General features: G+C 39.7%; 1 protein-coding gene across 1 annotated transcript in view; it reads right to left on the bottom strand.

Annotated features, from left to right (window-relative positions):
- Positions 1-3,908: 3,908 nt before the first annotated feature.
- The window catches only part of rars1 (arginyl-tRNA synthetase 1), a 38,281-nt gene continuing 24,402 nt past the window's right edge, over positions 3,909-17,787 (bottom strand). Inside the window, exons 13-15 of the mRNA XM_023261252.3 lie at positions 13,992-14,164; positions 9,172-9,419; positions 3,909-4,235 (exon numbers count right to left, since the gene is read on the bottom strand). Coding sequence (XP_023117020.1) covers positions 4,126-4,235; positions 9,172-9,419; positions 13,992-14,164 — 531 coding nt within the window. The 3' untranslated portion in view covers positions 3,909-4,125. The remainder of the gene's footprint in view (positions 4,236-9,171; positions 9,420-13,991; positions 14,165-17,787) is intronic.

Below are 17,787 nucleotides of genomic sequence, written 5' to 3'. Positions count from 1 at the left end.
TGTTGATACTGATTTGAAGGTAATGGCCTTGATGAACCCTGATACCAGTCTAAAAGTCAGCTCAAGACCTCCCTAGTCAGCACCTCTGAGTCCGAGACCACACTTCTAGTCAATTATACCTGTTTGGGTTGGGGGTAAGTTAATAGGCGAATAAAAGATGTGTGGAATGAAGTGATTTTGAGAAGAAAAAACACGATTTTAAACTTTGATTTGGATCAGTTTTCTAATGGAAAAAAATTACGTCGTACATCCCACATGATTAGTATAAGAACCACCAGAAAAGTGAAACTCCAATGATTTTTCTGTAGCATTATTTTAGAGATAAAGTGCCTTTCAAATGTGCTGGTGGATTTTGGGTGAATCAAGGCCTGAAAGGATTCACAGACACAATTTAGGGGAAAAAAAAGTTGTTAATAGAAGCTAAAATGTTTCATAAAGTTGCAGAATCTGGTGATAATTTTCTGTAGGTTTGTCACAATGTCACAATGAATAGGATTCATCAGTTTAAAGGTTGTTTGATCTATAGTTAATGTAACAGTCTTGATTCAGGAGAACAATGAAGTTCTACAGACCTTTATTTACCTTTGCTTTCCAGCTGAAGCACCAGGATGTCCTGGAACTTCTGTCCTGATTGTTCATTCAAGAGCGTCTCTTTCAGTTTCGACACCTCTCGGGCCTTCAAACAGGCAAAACCCCTCAACCACCAACCCGCCTCTCTAATCCACCACGAGACACCAGAGAAAAAGAATAAATATCAGCTGAGGCCACCGGGTCCGTCGAGGCGAGGCAGTGTTATTGCCTCCGCAGGTAAAAGTGAGGCGGCGTGGCAGGTGTTCTCCTCCAGGAGCGACTGTCAAAACACCTTTAACACCGTCCTTCAACAGCAGCTCAAAACAGAAAAAAAACTCAAAGTAGACTGGCTCTGTGAAAGCTTAATGAATCTTTCATGAAGCTGCGGTAGGAATTATTGCCCGAGAAGGTGCTAAGATCAGTCCTGGGACGCACGACGATTGGAGACGACTAGAAAGGAGTGTAGATATTTCGTAAGTCTCACAGATGGGTCACATGTCTGAAGAACTCCTAGAACAACTCCTGCATGACTGGTGGCGACTCCTGCAGTCATACAACTTTTATATCAGTGGAGCTGCACGGCTGTCTGCTGGGGAAAGGCAGACTTAACAATTACAGGCTTCCAGGCCGCATCGGAGTGTGCGTGTGATGTATAATTAACTTCATTAAATGGGTTTGTTTGCCTCGCACTTCTCTGCAAACAAAGCCCACTTACTCACATGAGTCGTGGAAGGCAAAGGCTGTAATTGTTGTTATCTCAAACGCAGCTCGAGTCAAATGCGACTTTCTATACATCAGAGTCTGGGATGCGGACGCCGCGAAAAGCAATTAGAGCTGAAACGCATGCAAAACAACTCTCACTGACTGATGCTTTAAGCCCCTACGTGTGACTTTTATGTGATTAAAGCTGCTTACAAACTTGTTCTAAAGGAACAAGTTTAGGGTTTGTAGGAAAAAAGGAGAAAATTCTGGTGAAAACTAGAAATACAGCAGAGTAGGTGGAAAAAGTTCATGTGCACCAGAACAGATATGTGGTAGATTCGACTTGGTCCGAAGAGATCTGAGGATAATTAGAACCAAACATGTCAAAACAGAGAAAACACCAACACTAGCAGCAACAAAACAACAGAAACCAGTCAGGAAGGAATTTACAAGTGGAAGTTCTGATGATGGATGACCCTGCAAATCCCTCATGATCAAAATATAGATCCATACATGCAAACTAGACGGCAGTGCAGACTGAAACTACTACATAGTGAACTATGAAGGAAACACTTTTGAACGCTTCTCAACTCTCATTAATTCCTAATCTGAAATATTAAACAAGGGGAACAATAATCTCTGAATGTCTCTGAGTTGAAACATCAATAAAAAAACTGTGGGGGTTCATGAAAAATACAATCTTTGAGTGAACATTAACCAAAAAATGCATAACAGAAGTTACCTACTGGTATCTTCTAAACCATACTAAGCCACATGTCACAATAATTCAAACAAATAGAATGTTTTTTTTAAAGATAAACCCCAGGAGATGGTCACCAGGACTATGAGCAACTCCATGTTAGCTAGTAAAGGAGGCACCATGACAGAGACTTCTGTGGTGGTTAAAGACGTCTGGCCATTGGGCACCGTATAGCTCAATGCGTTAAGCAGGGTGACCCACGTACAGGGGCTGGTCCCCAACGCAGCAGCCCGGGTTCCATTCCCGCTTGCAGCCCTTTGCTGCATGTCTTCCCCCAACTCTTCTCCCGTTTCCTGTCTCTCTCTGACTGCGCCTATGAAAAAAAAAGCCGAAGGCCAAAAAAATAACTTAAAAAAAAAAGACATCCGGCCAAAGCTCATCTACTCAAGATGAATTGGAGTTTACTAGGAGAGTCTGTAATTAAAAAGAACTAGAACAAATAATTTCTGATTGTCTTTGAGTTGAAATATCAAAGAAATAATTGAAAGGGTCATGAAAAATCCAATCCTCAAGCAAACATGAACAAAAAAATGGATAACACACAAGTACAATACAGGGGGTCCTCGGTTTACGTCGTCCTTGACCTACAGCGTTTCGTTATGTGGAACTAGTTGACAAGCAGAGCAGACAAATACGTCGTCACGTGGCGTTATAAGAGGAAGATGGCTTTGTTTTCATTTGCCAGTTTTACGACATATTGGCTTGTGCTACATCTGCTAACGCGTTGGAGAGGCCGAGTTCCAATTGACAGCAAAAATTGACTTGCGTCACACCGTAGGAATGGAATTATGAAGCAAGTCAAGGACCCAGGGTAGTGATATTTCCTAAAGTATATGTAGTTACATGTCCCGATAATTCAAAGATCTAAAATATCTTTTTAATACAAACCCCAAGAGACGGTCGTCAGGACTACGGCAGCTCCATGTTAGCTAGTACAGGGGCACCATGAAAGAGACTTCTATGGTGATTAAAGACTTCCAGGCCAAAGCTCATCTACTCAAGATTAATTGGAGTTACTAGGAGAGTCTGTGATTAAAAAGAGCTCTATCATCATACAGAATAAACTCCTCATGTGCTTCAACAATCGACTATTGATCGATTATTCTGTCGACCATCACTTAAGCAAGTCTTTGAGTATTTGCACCATCTGCTTCTGTCCTGCAGTGTGAAAGAGGCTTTAAACCCCATTTACACCTGAATACATCACGTCATTTCTATCTGCATGTGTTATCTGAACCAGAATCATGTTAATTACACTGAGGGCACTCTAATGATCCAGGTGTAAATTAACATGTGACCTACCTGAGTAACGGCGGCCGATCCGTGGGCCTTTCCGGTTGCACTTGGGGATATTAAACCAAACAAACCGAACAAGACACCTGTTCATTTTGACGCTTCCATTTCCCCAGAGTTCCCAGTGCAGAGGCCTGTGAATCGGACGTCATTATCCAGGCAGATTACATGCTAAGACCAGGTGGAAATTAACAAGTTTTCCTCCACCCACATTCTCTCCTGTGATGTTGCTTTTTCCTGCCAAACATCTTACCATCTCATTGATTCATCCACTGAGACAGCATCTTCAAACGTCTCCTTGCTAATGCACACTGAGCCATATGCATTTTAGATTTCTTTCAAAAACCTGCAGCAGCGTGTGTGTAAACATACTCGACTAAACCATGGGGTTGTATTATTTTCAGATCAGGTTAGCTTCAGCATAAAGCTGTGAGTTATTTATTCCAGCTCAGGAGGAAGAATCACATTAACCATCTTCAGATTTCCATCAACAGCTGCCAGCAGAGACGGTTTTTGTTCTTTTAACAAGCTTTAAATTGAGAGATAAACAATTTAAAAATGACTGACAGCAGACTGGGAGATGTTTTGGTTTCAAAAATGACTCTTTAATAAAAAGATCCTTTGCATGAGATGTAAATGAACCGAACAAAGTTTTTTTTTTCCTTTTCTCTCCTCCTAGGTTGGATTTAATAACTTTTATGGAAAATAACTGTTGGAGTCTGCTGAGTTTTGGCTGTGAAGTGAGTCAGAGAGGCGTTACTGTTGTCTCTCTGGGATGGAGGCGAATGAACCAGGAGGCATCACATCTTCTGGACCGGGTTGATTCCCAGGATGTCAAAGCCTTTGGCCATGACGGCGGCTGTAGCTTCACAGAGCAGCATCCTCCACATGTTCACCTTAATCACCTCTCCTGAAGGCACAGACGGAAAGAAAACGTCAGATTTTATACAGAGAAATTAGGACATCAGGGGTTTTAAATGGACTAACTGTTGTTTTTCATCACTCTCTTTTATTAGCAAAGAAGAGCAGGAATGTATAAAACACCTCGCAGCTGTTGTGGAAAGCAAATTTATACATGAAACAAGGGATTAAACTGCTAACATTCATAAGTCTGGACAGTTATTGAGCTAAAATGTTGTGTTTTCTCAATTTTATATACAACATAATGATAAATAATAGATTCCAAAGGATATTCGACAAGATTTGGTTTAACCGTTTAGCAGTTTCTGGGCATTTTTGTTGCTGTGGTTTTTTTCCTCCCGTCTCATTTTTCTTCACTGTGGGTTCATTTTCCACAGCAATATAAAGTCCTGAACCTCTATGGAAACAGAAAAACCATGAATAGAAGTAGAAAGAACTCGGAAAAGTCTTCAGTGCAGTAGGATACAGTCAGAATGACATAAATCATGAAAAAATAGTTTTTTTGTTGATTTATTCTACAAAAATTGGGGGAAAAAGTCAACATGTGCAGCATTTTTCCAGGTGTGCACAGGTGTTACCAAAACTGGAAAAAATGGAGCTTCTAGGTAGCATAAATTAGCTATTTGACAGCGACTTTTCACAGTTTTATCAGCTGTAGAAAGATGTTTCTCCATGCTGAACGCATCTCCAACAACACGCTCTCTGTTCACTGTCTCTGAGCCATGCTGACTTTATTTTATTGATCCAGTTTGTTTTATTTTCCTCTCAGTTTCTCTTGTCTTTTTGAATGTAAAATAAAGAGATTTTGATTTTAAAAATCCAAATTTTAGGCTTACATTTGGTAGATTTCCCAGACTAAACCACGTCACACATGATTGGGACGATTTTGGTATTTTTTCATATAAAGACGCGGGTTCAAGGATTAAAAAGTGAAAATAGAGGCTGGTTGGGTTTAAAACTCTTTTAAGCTTTAAACACCAAATTGACTTTCACAGATTTAAACGTCTAAATATCAAGATTGTGTCATAATTGTTCATATTATTTTACCCTTATCTTAAATTTTACATGATAAACATAGTCATGATTCAAACCATTTACTGTGTTAGCATTTATTAGCATGTTAGCACGAATCTAGAAGTGAGTTGGAATTCAGCAAACACGGAAACTAAAGGCTGCTGCCAAAGCAAAAGGTGGAAACTCTCAAGAAAATAAAAATGAAAACACATTTTGCTTTATTTGCACTTTTACCTCAAACTTTACATAAATCCTTTAGTGTTACTTCATGGTTTTGGTGTCTCTAATTTTGCTCGACAACATAAAAAACTGGACTAATTTAATTTAATTTAATTTAATTTAATTTAATTTAATTTAATTTAATTTAATTTAATTTAATTTAATTTAATTTAATTTAAAAAATTGGGCAAAATCCAACACGTAGCACAAAACTGAACTAGTGAAGTCTTCAGACTAAAACTGCGATCTTGGGAGTTGGTGAGAAAACAGAATCCACCTTCAGCTGCAGATTCACAAATAAATACTACAGTTCTTCAACTTTGAGACATGAACTCTTGGCAGTAGTTTTCTGAGTTGCAGATTGATGCCTTTTCACACTTTCCAATACAGAAATCTAAAATAAAACAATATTAACCTCGAGGTGAAAATGCTGGCGCAGCGCTAACTGGGAATTAGCATAATTAAACCCTGCTAAGCTGCTCTCCAGCACTGCGGGGATAAAATGCTTGCAGGAACAACAGCAGCCCGTCGGTGGAAGCCCTCTCAGAGTGACACTCGGTGTTAATTGGAGACTCCCATCGAGAAAACACGACGCCGAGGAATTTCTGCTCCTTTTGTTTTCCTCGTTGAACTTCTCACCTCGACGGCGTCATCAGGAAACAGCACCAGAACTGCTCAGAAACTTTCAAACTGTCAGCCACTTTTCTCTCTCTTTCCCACTGATAGAGGGTTGATTTGAGTTTCACCTGTTCTGGTAATTCTTTGTCCGGTTAGAACTGCTTCCTGTCTGGCTAGTTTAAATCCATGTCCATGTATTTGGGTTTCTTATGCAGAAAGATCTTCCTTCTTTCTCCAGCATTTAAGTGTGAAATTCAGCTTTTGTGTGAAAACATGCCTGTTTTTCTGATTTACTGGCCTGTTTGTGAAGCAGTGGAATTAAACTAAAGTCATTAGAAGAGCTGAATAATCTGCTGCTGTTCTCTTCTGCGCCTCATTTTTAGCCTGGATTTGTCAAATTGATGCCACTAAAAGTAGCACAATTAGCTTTTAGTGCTAGCTGTTGGGGTGTACAAATGGTTAACACCGGATAACTGAAGAAAACTGAAAAATGTAAAGCTTCTCAGGCAATTTTTGAGGTAGATTCATGGATATTTATTTGCATTTTGCTGCATTTTGTCGAATTAGTGCCACTAAAACTAGCACAGTTAGCTTGAAGTACTACCTGTTAGTACATACAATCAGCTAGCACCGTTTAGCTGTGATAATGACAAAAATGTAAAAACATGATACTTCCTAGGCAACTTTGGGGGCAGATTTACGGACATTAATTTGCATTTTAATGCTTTTTGCTTTTGTTGTGACCTACTGAACGTCCCTGTTGACCATCTCATGTTTAAAATCCCAACTAGAACCATGGCATCGACAATCAGGGACTCCCAAACTTCAGGTGGATGTACAACCAACTTAGTTTCCCTTTTATTTATACTCACTTTAACCTTGAACCAAAACTTTCTGTGAGACCTAATCACAGCCTAATACTGGACCCAACACAACTACAGGGAGAAACATATTTAGAAACACTTGGGGAATCAGAATTCAATACATGAGTAAATATATTAGCAAAAGTAAAGGAATATTAACCACGATTATGACTTCCCACAATTACATAACTGAAAACAACCTGTGCAGATAAAATAGCTTGTTTCTGACAATAGAACGACTTGTTTCACTCTTTTAAACCCCACTTTTGCAGTTCTGCGGTAACCAAGCGGAGACTAGAAGCTTCTCTGCTCACAGCCGACTAGCAGCATTTACTGTAGCCTGCATGTGAGGCGTTCAGGGAACAATGGGAACATGCTTAGTTCTACTATTTGTACACTGTAATTAGACTTTTTAAATACTCTATTATTGTAGAGACCAATAATTTTGCACCTTTACTGTGAATATCAGCAATTTTGGCACCGTATTTCTTCAACCAGCACGATTTGCATGTCTACTGTATGTTCTTTAGTACAATAGTTTCCTTATCTCTCTTGAGTGTAACATGTGAGATACTGAATAGCTTGGATTTCCCCAAGAAGATGAATAAAGCAAACATCCATCTGTCTATCATCTAAAAATCATCTATCATCCATCCATCATCTAAAAATCATCCATCCATCTCATCTAAAAATCAATCATTCATTCATTCATTCATCCATCCATCCATCCATCCATCCATCATCTAAAAATCATCCATCCATTTCATGTAAAAATCATTCATTCATCCATCCATCCATCCATCATCTAAAAATCAATCATCCACACATCCATCATCTAAAAATCATCCATCCATCTATCATCTAAAAATCAATCATTCATTCATTCATCCATCCATCCATCCATCCATCCATCCATTATCTAAAAATCATCCATCCATCCATCCACCTTCTAAAAATCATCCATCCATCCATCCATCCATCCATCATCCATCCATCCATCATCTAAAAATCAATCATCCAGCCATCCATCCATCATCATCTAAAAATCAATCATCCATCCACCCATCCACCATCTAAAAATCATCCATCCATCCACCATCCATCCATCATTTAAAAATCAGCCATCCAGCCATCCATCCATCATCTAAAAATCAATCATCCATCCATCCACCCATCCATCCATCATCTAAAAATCAATCATCCATCCATCCATCCATCCATCCATCCATCCATCCATCCATCCATCCACCCATTATCTAAAAATCATCCATCCATCCATCCATCCATCCATCCATCATCCATCTAAAAATCATCCATCCATCCATCATCTAAAAATCATCCATCCATTTCATGTAAAAATCATTCATTCATCCATCCATCCATCCATCCATCATCTAAAAATCAATCATCCACACATCCATCATCTAAAAATCATCCATCCATCTATCTCATCTAAAAATCAATCATTCATTCATTCATCCATCCATCCATCCATCCATCCATCATCTAAAAATCATCCATCCATCCATCCACCTTCTAAAAATCATCCATCCATCCATCCATCCATCCATCATCCATCCATCCATCATCTAAAAATCAATCATCCAGCCATCCATCCATCATCATCTAAAAATCAATCATCCATCCACCCATCCACCATCTAAAAATCATCCATCCATCCACCATCCATCCATCATTTAAAAATCAGCCATCCAGCCATCCATCCATCATCTAAAATCATCCATCCATCCACCTTCTAAAAATCATCCATCCATCCATCCATCCATCATCTAAAAATCAATCATCCATCCATCCACCCATCCATCCATCATCTAAAAATCAATCATCCATCCATCCATCCATCCATCCATCCATCCATCCATCCATCCATCCATCCATCCATCCATTATCTAAAAATCATCCATCCATCCATCCATCATCCATCCATCCATCATCCATCTAAAAATCATCCATCCATCCATCCATCCATCCAACCATCCATCCATCCATCCATCCATCCATAAGTGCTCAAACAGTGTAGAAAATTTGATAAAAATGCGACATTTCTGCATTTTAAGTATTAATTTAAGTCTCCTCACTTACATTTTCCAGCTGTAACCTCCATCTCCACCCTACCTGTTCAGAAACAGTCCCTCCCCTGCAGTACTTCAGGACGGCATAATAAATAATACAAGCGTCCACCCAGCTCACCTGTCTGCCGGTCCTTCTCCACGCAGTAGCAGCTGTCGTAGAACTCTGTGAAGGTGGTGGCGAGTTCGTACAGGTAGTCGCACAGAGTGTGGAGCAGCAGGTCGTCCAGGATCTTCTGCAGGATCTCCGGGAAGCGGAGGATGCATTTCCCCAGCTTCCACTCCTTCTCGTGGTCCAGCAGGACTTCCGTTGTCTCTGCTGCCTTCCTCAGTGTTGCCTCGTCAATGTTCGCCAGGCGAGCAATGGACCTGCAGAAGGTTAATGGAAAGATATTACAACTTAGACACAGCTCAGGATGAATCTGAAAGTGGAAAACCAGCAGGAAATCTGTTAACAAAAAACAAGATGTTAGAGCAGCAAAAAGAGCAAAATCAAAGCACAGAGCACCAGACAGAAGATAGAAATAACGCTCAAATGGATAGAAAGTGGATTTTAGATGTTTAAACACAGCAAACACAAAAAGACTATTTGATAAATCATTAAATGCAATCATATGCTGTAAAATGTATCGAAAGATAAGAACATAACTCAAAATACATGGCAAGAAAAGTTTCCATTGATACATTAGTCAGTGTTTTTTTAGGTTTAAGTCGCATTGTTGTCCTAAAGTTTCTCTGGTCATTGATTAACTCTCTAAAAAGTAATCTCTGTGGATCAAAGTTGCGTATTTAACATCTTTTTCTTGCATGGAAATAATCTATTTTGGCAAACCAGCCCAACTTATCCCAACATTCATTGTGCGCCGGAGATAGTTGGATGGATTTGTGAGAACATGTCAGACTCTAGAAACAGAACTTTGGCAGCAGAAGATTCATCTTTTAAATGTAAGTATTGGCCCAGAGAAAAGAGACGAAAACAAACAAACATAAGAACATTTCTGGCTTCTTTTTGTCAAAATGACCCTAGACTGAGCTGCTGTCCTGACTTTGGGATCTCATTTGACGATCTCGTTCATCCTTTTACATTTTTCGCTGGATGTTGCACCTAAACTGTCTGAACTCCAAAACCTGAATACATTCTTATTTTGTAAAAAATACATATAAAATACAGCATTTATCAGCTGAAAACTCTTGAATTAAATAGAGAATTGTCGGACTTCCAACTGTTCCGATTGTCCTTGTTCTACTCATTTAGTGGACTAAATGAATGAAATCTAAAATTAAAATCTTGATATTTCATCAAAATCGCTTCACGTTTCAGTTAAAAACTCGTTTTGCAGTGAGCGGGTTCTGTAAAAACCAATAATTCTGCACCATTTGGGGCAACCAAGAAGCCATGAGGCACCCAGCTGCAATTAACACTTTTCAATGGAACTGCAGGTAGTGTTCATACAGAGGAGATAGTAGACAAGTACAGGAACATATGAGAGAGTCTGAGGGGAAAATCAAACAAACCGGATCAATCAAATAAATGCAGCATGGCTCAAAAACAGTGAACAGAGCAGCAAGTTGTTGGAAGATACATTCAGCATGGTGAAACATCTTTCTACTGCTGGTGTGTAGGCAGAGTGACAAAGTTTGTAGTCTGTAAAAACAGAAATAGTTAAATATTTCTAGTATGTAGACCCACTATTTCCCCCTATTTTCCAAGTTCTTTTTTGTTTTTATTTTGTTTAGTTTTGTTTTTCTTTGAGTTCAAATTAGAGAGACTGATATGAAAAAAACCCACTGGATCAATAAAAAGAATGCAGTAAGTTGTTGGAAGATACATTCAGCATGGTGCAATAGTCAAAGAAATTCAACTTTTCCTTTTTTCAATGATTCTAACGGTGTCATACTGAACAGATGACATTTCTGAGTTCTCTCTGCTTCTGTATGGCTGTTCTGTTTCCATAGAAGTGGAACTTTTTCAGGCGACAGTGAGTAAAAAAGCGACAGGAGCAAAGAAACGGCCAGAAAGTGCTCGAAGTTCAGAGGCCTCAGATTCATTACCATCATTACTTCTGCAGTGACGGCGTCTTCCTGAAAACCGAACAGACCTGCTCTGTTTTAACATCACTTCTGTCCGTCTGCGTTTCCGTCTTTTTCCGGCCTCGGACTCCTGAACATCCTCAGCAGGGGGCAGCTGTCACCGCTGAGAGCTCTATTGACTCCACGCAGGAACATCGAATCCTCTCAGGCGAAACGGGGAAGTAAGAAAAAAAACAAAAAAACAGAGGAGATCAATCTGTGCCGGGCAGTCTGCCACCCCGAGTCTAACACCTCCAGGGAAGCTGGAGAGGAGGAAGGGGATCAGCGGCGCTCTGTGCAGCCGGGAGATGCTCACTCGATACAGGGATAAGGGGTGAGGAGAAATTGGGTCTCGCTGAGTGAAAACACCCCAAAGACTAATCCCCTGCCAGCAGCCCCCACCAGGGCCGCTGAGGCCCATCTGATACGGGTAATGAAAGTATAGTGGTGGGAGGTTCTCTGACAGCAGCACCCAGCAACTCCATCTAACTTTCAAGATTCCTCTGATGTCCTAAAACTCGCCGGCAGATTTGAAACCGAGCAGGTGATTCATATTAGTGATTGATAGGAGGACTCGTTTTCAGGCGTTTGTCCACAGGAGACGAGACGATTCCAACTTTCCTCCTTGTTTCGGGTTTAGTTTTGTTTTCACCGCCGAGGGAAGCTCTTCACCGATACATCAGTTCATCTTCACCTCCGTCTGGCAGCACCTGGACGCTCCGGCACTAATCAACCCAAATAATTTTTATCACTTGGGGCTTCTGTGGCGACACACACTCGATAAATCAATGGATTGATGAAAGAAGTTCTCCTCTGCTGTGGCACCAAAACAAAAACATGTTATCCATTCTATCTGTTCTCTGACATGTCAGACTCAGCTACATGCTAACATTAGCATTAAAAATCCAACCGGCTAATGCTTACACGGTGACTGCTTAGCATCAACATGCCGCAAACAAGTTAGTTTTCAACATAATACTTTGCCTCTCAAATATTTTGCTCTTTGATTTTCAATGTTACACACATAAAAATCTAAAAATGCGAGTCATAGTCAGCTAAAGTCGGGGAAAAAAAAACATGTAAAACTTGCAAACTTCTATAAAATGTCCAAAAAATGGTGAAAAATGTCAATGTTTACCAAAGTCTGAGGTGGCAAAGGTCTTGTTTTGTCCAAAGACATTCAGTTTACAGTCATGGAGGAGGAAAGAAACCAGAAAATATCCAACTTCTGGCTGTTAACCTGCTAAGATCGTGTTAAGTTGGTAGCACATATCGACTAGCAATAGTCAGAAGCTTGGTGTAAAACTGTCAGAAAATGGTGTTAAGTGTAAATCATTGTTTCCCAAGATAACAAATATCTTGATGTGTCTAAAGATATTCTGTTTACCGTGACAAAGGAGGAAAGAAACTACATAATAATAAGATACATAACAATAAAGAAACCAGAAAATATTCACATTTAATAAGCTGCAATAAGAGAATTTAGCTTTTTCATGTCTACAACCCTGTTAAACACTATGAGTGTCTCCATGGTAAAAACGTGTACCGATATCCTCACTTTTTTACAACACCCTCTCATATGAAAACACAACATTTTACCTTCTACAAACGTTTAAATATGATTTTAGGGGTTTAATCAATAGCCAGAGAGGAACTTTACATAAATCTTTGTGTCTTAAAGAGGTCAAATTATCCAATACTTCACAAAAAAATAACTCATCTGCATATCAGAGCTTTGGCTTTTCTCATTTCCTCAACTATTAATCATCTTTAGATGCCTGAAATTTATCTTGTGACCCTTTGAAGAGGCTCATCCCGCAGTTAATGCTGTTTATAAAGTAGATAAAACTGTGCAGAGCAGCAACGATCAGTTACAGGGACCATTTTCAGTTTTATTTTGATGGTTAAAGTGTATTTTCCTGACATTTCTTTAATTTTGGTTCACAGAATTGAGTTTTTAGGAGGTCAGTCTCCAAATATCAACATATTTTTACCATCAATTACATCCTTAAGATAAAAAAAAGCATAAATTGTGATTTAGCATCAACTTCAAATTAGAGCTGAAGCTGTTACAACATGTCCAAAGGCATGTTTTTGGACTTAAGGAGTTAAACCACTTCACAGAATTGAAGTCATTGTCTTCTTTCTTGAATTTAATACTCAGTGGGCCATTACTCAGCTGTATTTCAAACACTGGAGGGTTAGTAGAGTGTAGAAATACAGGATTGTCAACAATATCCACTTCAACCTCCTAAAACCTACGTTATTTGGAAAATTCCTCTTTTATTCAGAAAAAAGTTCACTGAAAACATCTGAAATCAGAAACAAGCTGTGCAACTGCTGTATCCGTCTTCATTTTAGATCGATAAAAGTTAGTTTGAGAGTTACTGCAGGAGTTTAAAGAGGTGGCGAGTCACAGTGGACGATAATGAGTTTGAAAAAAGTAACCTAGGAGTGAGGTGATGCCTCAACTCTAGAAAAAAAACATAGAATAAAAGACAATGAATAGGAATTGTGGAAATGATGGATGTTGCTGAAACGTACCAAAACAAATAATCAAAGGGGCATCGTTTGCTAAATGCTACGACGTATGCTGGAACACTGACCAACTGGGGACCATGAACGGTGATCCACTCAACAGTGGATGGATCCATAACTGGTTGTTAAAACCTGCAATGCTAGCATGGCTAAAATGTTGCATGTTTGACCTTTCTTTGCATTGGAGAAACACTCCCAACATCAGCTTTAAGGAGATATCTTGGTTGAAGGTTCTTCATTTTCTTAAAACTGTATTTGGTAGAAAACTTGCAGAAGTTCAGTACTGATCAACAGATTTCAGGTAAAATACTAAATATGACAACGAGGCCTCACCTGATGCGGGTGAAGGCGTAGAGGAGGTATGCCGCCGTGTTGCCTCGGTCGTCCAGCATCTTGTCGAAGGAGAAGACGTAGTCGTTGATGCGGTTGTGGGACAAATCGGCGTATTTGATGCAGCCGAAAGCGACGGACCTCTGGGCGGCAACGAGCTCTTCTGGAGTCAGAACCTGCAGACAGACGATTACCGCCAGTTTTATTTAAAGCAGAAAATCTTCTGGGCTGAATTAAAAACTTTGATAATTGTGGTTTTTATCAGCTTGTAATTACTGAAGGCAGAACTTCACCTTCTAACAGTTTAAACCGTTGAGTTGAATTTAATCCAGATGATGAATCTAATTCACAGACCTCGGGCTGAGATTAAACTTGAGTCTATATGTGACGTGTTTGACGCCACGGGGAGGATTATAACGAAGATTTTATGATAGCGGTGTGATTGGAAAAGAAAAACCAGCAGTGAAGCAGAATTTAACAGACTGAAGATGTGACGAGGCAGCACAAGAATGAAGGGGACAAAGGATGACGAAGCAAAAATAACGGGTTGGGAAATCATGTCGTATATTAAAAATAAAATAACAAAAAGGACGCGACATAAGAACACTTTAGAAAACATATTTTTCACTCTATAGTCAAGAAATCCAATGAAAAAAACACTAAAGAAACATGTAATAAATACTTATAACAAAGTAATATGTCACTGTAAGTAGATTCTAAGGCGTTTAACCTCCTGAAGGTAGTTTAGTTTTTGCTCCTGTCACATTTTTCCTCACTGTAGTCTCATTTTTAACAGCAATATAGAGTCCTGCACCTCTATGGAAACAAAACAACCATGGCTAGAGGTAGAGAGAACTCTGTGCAATGTTGTCTGTGCAGTATAGAATGCCATGAATCGTTAAAAAAGAAAGTTGAAATTCTTGTATTGTTTCACCATGCTGAATGTATCTTCCTACAACTTGCTCCTATGTTCAGTTTTTGAGCCATGTTGCATTTATTTTACTGATCCAGTAGGTTTTATTTGACCTTTAATCACCCTAAACAGCCATATTTGGCTATCTTACCAATGTCACTGAGTATCTATGGGATCAAAAAACCTCATCGTGATCCCAGGTCTAGAGCACATTTTCCCAAAATGTCTGGGTATGTTGAGGTTGTAGGTTCTGTTGAGCCAGCTAATGCAAAGAAGTCTTGCTATGTTGAGGTTCTAATCACTGTCCAATCCAATCTGGAACCTCTAATTCTACTTTTGTCCATGGTAATGATGTACCAAATGTCAGACTATGTCATTATTTAAGTACATCACCTTTATCTGAAGACACAGTTTCAAGAAGGATCAAGTCTTTGTGTTCCAAATATACTGAAGACGTCAACAATGAGATACTTTGTCTAATCACTGCAGCACTATTTAAAGGTCCAATGAGTCACAGCAGGATGGACGGATCCTAACAGCACAGGAAGGACCAGGACAAGACAGGAAACGCCAAAACATAACAGGAAATAAAAGTATTGAACACAAACAAAAAAAAAAAAAATAGGACACAAGAAACCGAGCTGAGTGTGATCCAACACAACTGGAGAAAACTAAATAAAGCAGCAGTGTTCACGGTGCAGCCCGAGGTTCACGGAGGCCAGAGCCGGGTTTTGTTTTAATGAGGCTGGGTTAGCAGATGGTTGACGTGGGCACCGACCCAGACCGAGAGCAGAGCACCGGGCCAGAAGGGCCTGCAGGGAAACTGCTGGCACAGGTTTCCCATAACCTTCTCAGCATTAAAATCATCGCAGTTCAACTGGAAGTCAGTGACTGTTTACACTGCACCCAGCGTTCCAGATAATACTTAACTGGGTCAGGTTCTCTTGTTTATTCCTCGCTCATTTTTTATTCCCCTGCAAGTTTCATATCAAACACAAACACCTCGAGATCACAAGGTGCAAACACAGCCAGTCAAACTGAGGGGAAAGTCAGCGTTTCACTGCGTGAAGTAAAGAGAGAACAACAGCTAACGATAGCCTGGGGAGGGAAGGAAAGCCTTGTAAACGGAGATTTTCTAAGCTGAAATTGGAAAAAATAACTCTTCCTGCATCTAAACATACGCCTCTTTTAACAAGGTCCAAATGAACACATAAGAACCAAAGAAGTCGTGTGCACTCTCGTCAAAGCTCGCCAAAATAAAGACTTTATCAAAGATGATATAATACCCGAGATGTCAGAAAAAACACCTTGAGGCTTCATCCAGCAAACCTTCAATCCCTAGAAGCGTTCGATGATTTTCAGAGCCGCCGGTACCTTCAATGTTCCAGCTGAAACATCTCAACAAACACTGGATGGTTCATCATGAAGTTTCACAAAGACTTTAGGGTTAAATTACATACAGAATATATCCCCATTGCGCCCCGCAAGTCGGGTCCTTTTTCACAGTGTAAGCTGATCCGTTCCAACCCCACAGTGTTTGGAATAGCATCCCCATCTTCCAAGCATGATATCTCAATTTTCCTAACTGGAATTCTGAATGAATGGCTGGTTTTATTCCTTTGGGAATCAAGACAAAGAAAGACCCGATTGGCTCTACAGGCAGCCAAAAAAGGCACTGCAACTGGTCAATGTTCACGTCCGTCCTACATTTCTGCCCTCTGATTGGTTCCCTTGTCCCGACCAGCTGTATCCCCCTCTACCTCCTCTTCCTCCTCCTCGTAATTCTCTTCCTCATTATTGTTCATGCCATTTCTGTGATCTCCCTCCCTTCCCTCCTGATGCCTAAACCTTTCCTCCTCTGTGAGTCATTCAGTACTTTCATTTATTACCAAGTTGCTGTAAAACTAAAGACTAATGAAGTAAAGTATGAATAATACCCGTGAGAACAAGACGAAACCTTCAACTGTCTTGTTTTGTCCAATGAACAATCCAAAATCTAATTCTGTTCAATGTGCCGTCACACACGAGGAAAGAAAAGCAGAAAATCTTCACATTTAACAAGATAAAAACAACAAAAATTTAATATTTTTCAGATCATGGCCAAAGAAAGCCTTTTAGGGACATCCCTACTTTAAGGTGTTGTAGGACATTCTGTTAATGTTTTGCTTCCACAACATTTCTACATTTAGAAACTTCCAAAATAGGCTTTTAGGAGTTTATTTTACTACATTTAGTTTATTTGCATCTGTAGATTCAAGTTCTAATGAATACCTTTAAAGGCCATCTCTCAAACTGCATTAGAATAAATGAGCTTACTGGAGGTCATTACGCGTCACACGGTACTTTGTCATGACTCTGTCCCGTACAAAAGCGTCACCCTACTTGCTGAAAGAAAAACTTAAAAAGAGAAGAAAACTACAAAATAACTAAACAGACCTAAAGTTAACCGGAGCTGCTGTAACTAGCTGCCGCTGGCACGGCGCCATCTTGAAAAAAAAAAAAATAAAAAAAAAATAAATACTTTTTACTTTTACTTTTACTTGAGTAGATCTGTGAAGAAAAAACGCTACTCTTACTCCGTTACACTGGGCTACACTTGACTCATTACTTTTTTATTTACCACATTCGATATGCTTTATTTTGTCAGAGAGATGCCCCCAGTGGATCTACCACATGACTGTGTTTCACCAATCAGACGAAGCAACAATAATCACATGACTCCGTTTCACCAGACGTCGCCCTTCAGTCACATGACCTCATACGAACTGTGGCAGCATAGCGGCACAAACTCTGCACACGTAGCAGACAGGGAATTAAAGAAACGGGGGCATTTTTGAGAAGTTTGATCTTGCTTTGGAGTCCGACAACATTAGCACAGCATTAGCA

The sequence above is a fragment of the Amphiprion ocellaris genome, chromosome 14 (assembly GCF_022539595.1).
Source record: "Amphiprion ocellaris isolate individual 3 ecotype Okinawa chromosome 14, ASM2253959v1, whole genome shotgun sequence".
Taxonomy (NCBI): Eukaryota; Metazoa; Chordata; class Actinopteri; family Pomacentridae; genus Amphiprion; species Amphiprion ocellaris.
The sequence above is the reverse complement of the archived record's forward strand: the minus strand, read 5'-3'. Positions and strand labels throughout refer to the sequence as shown.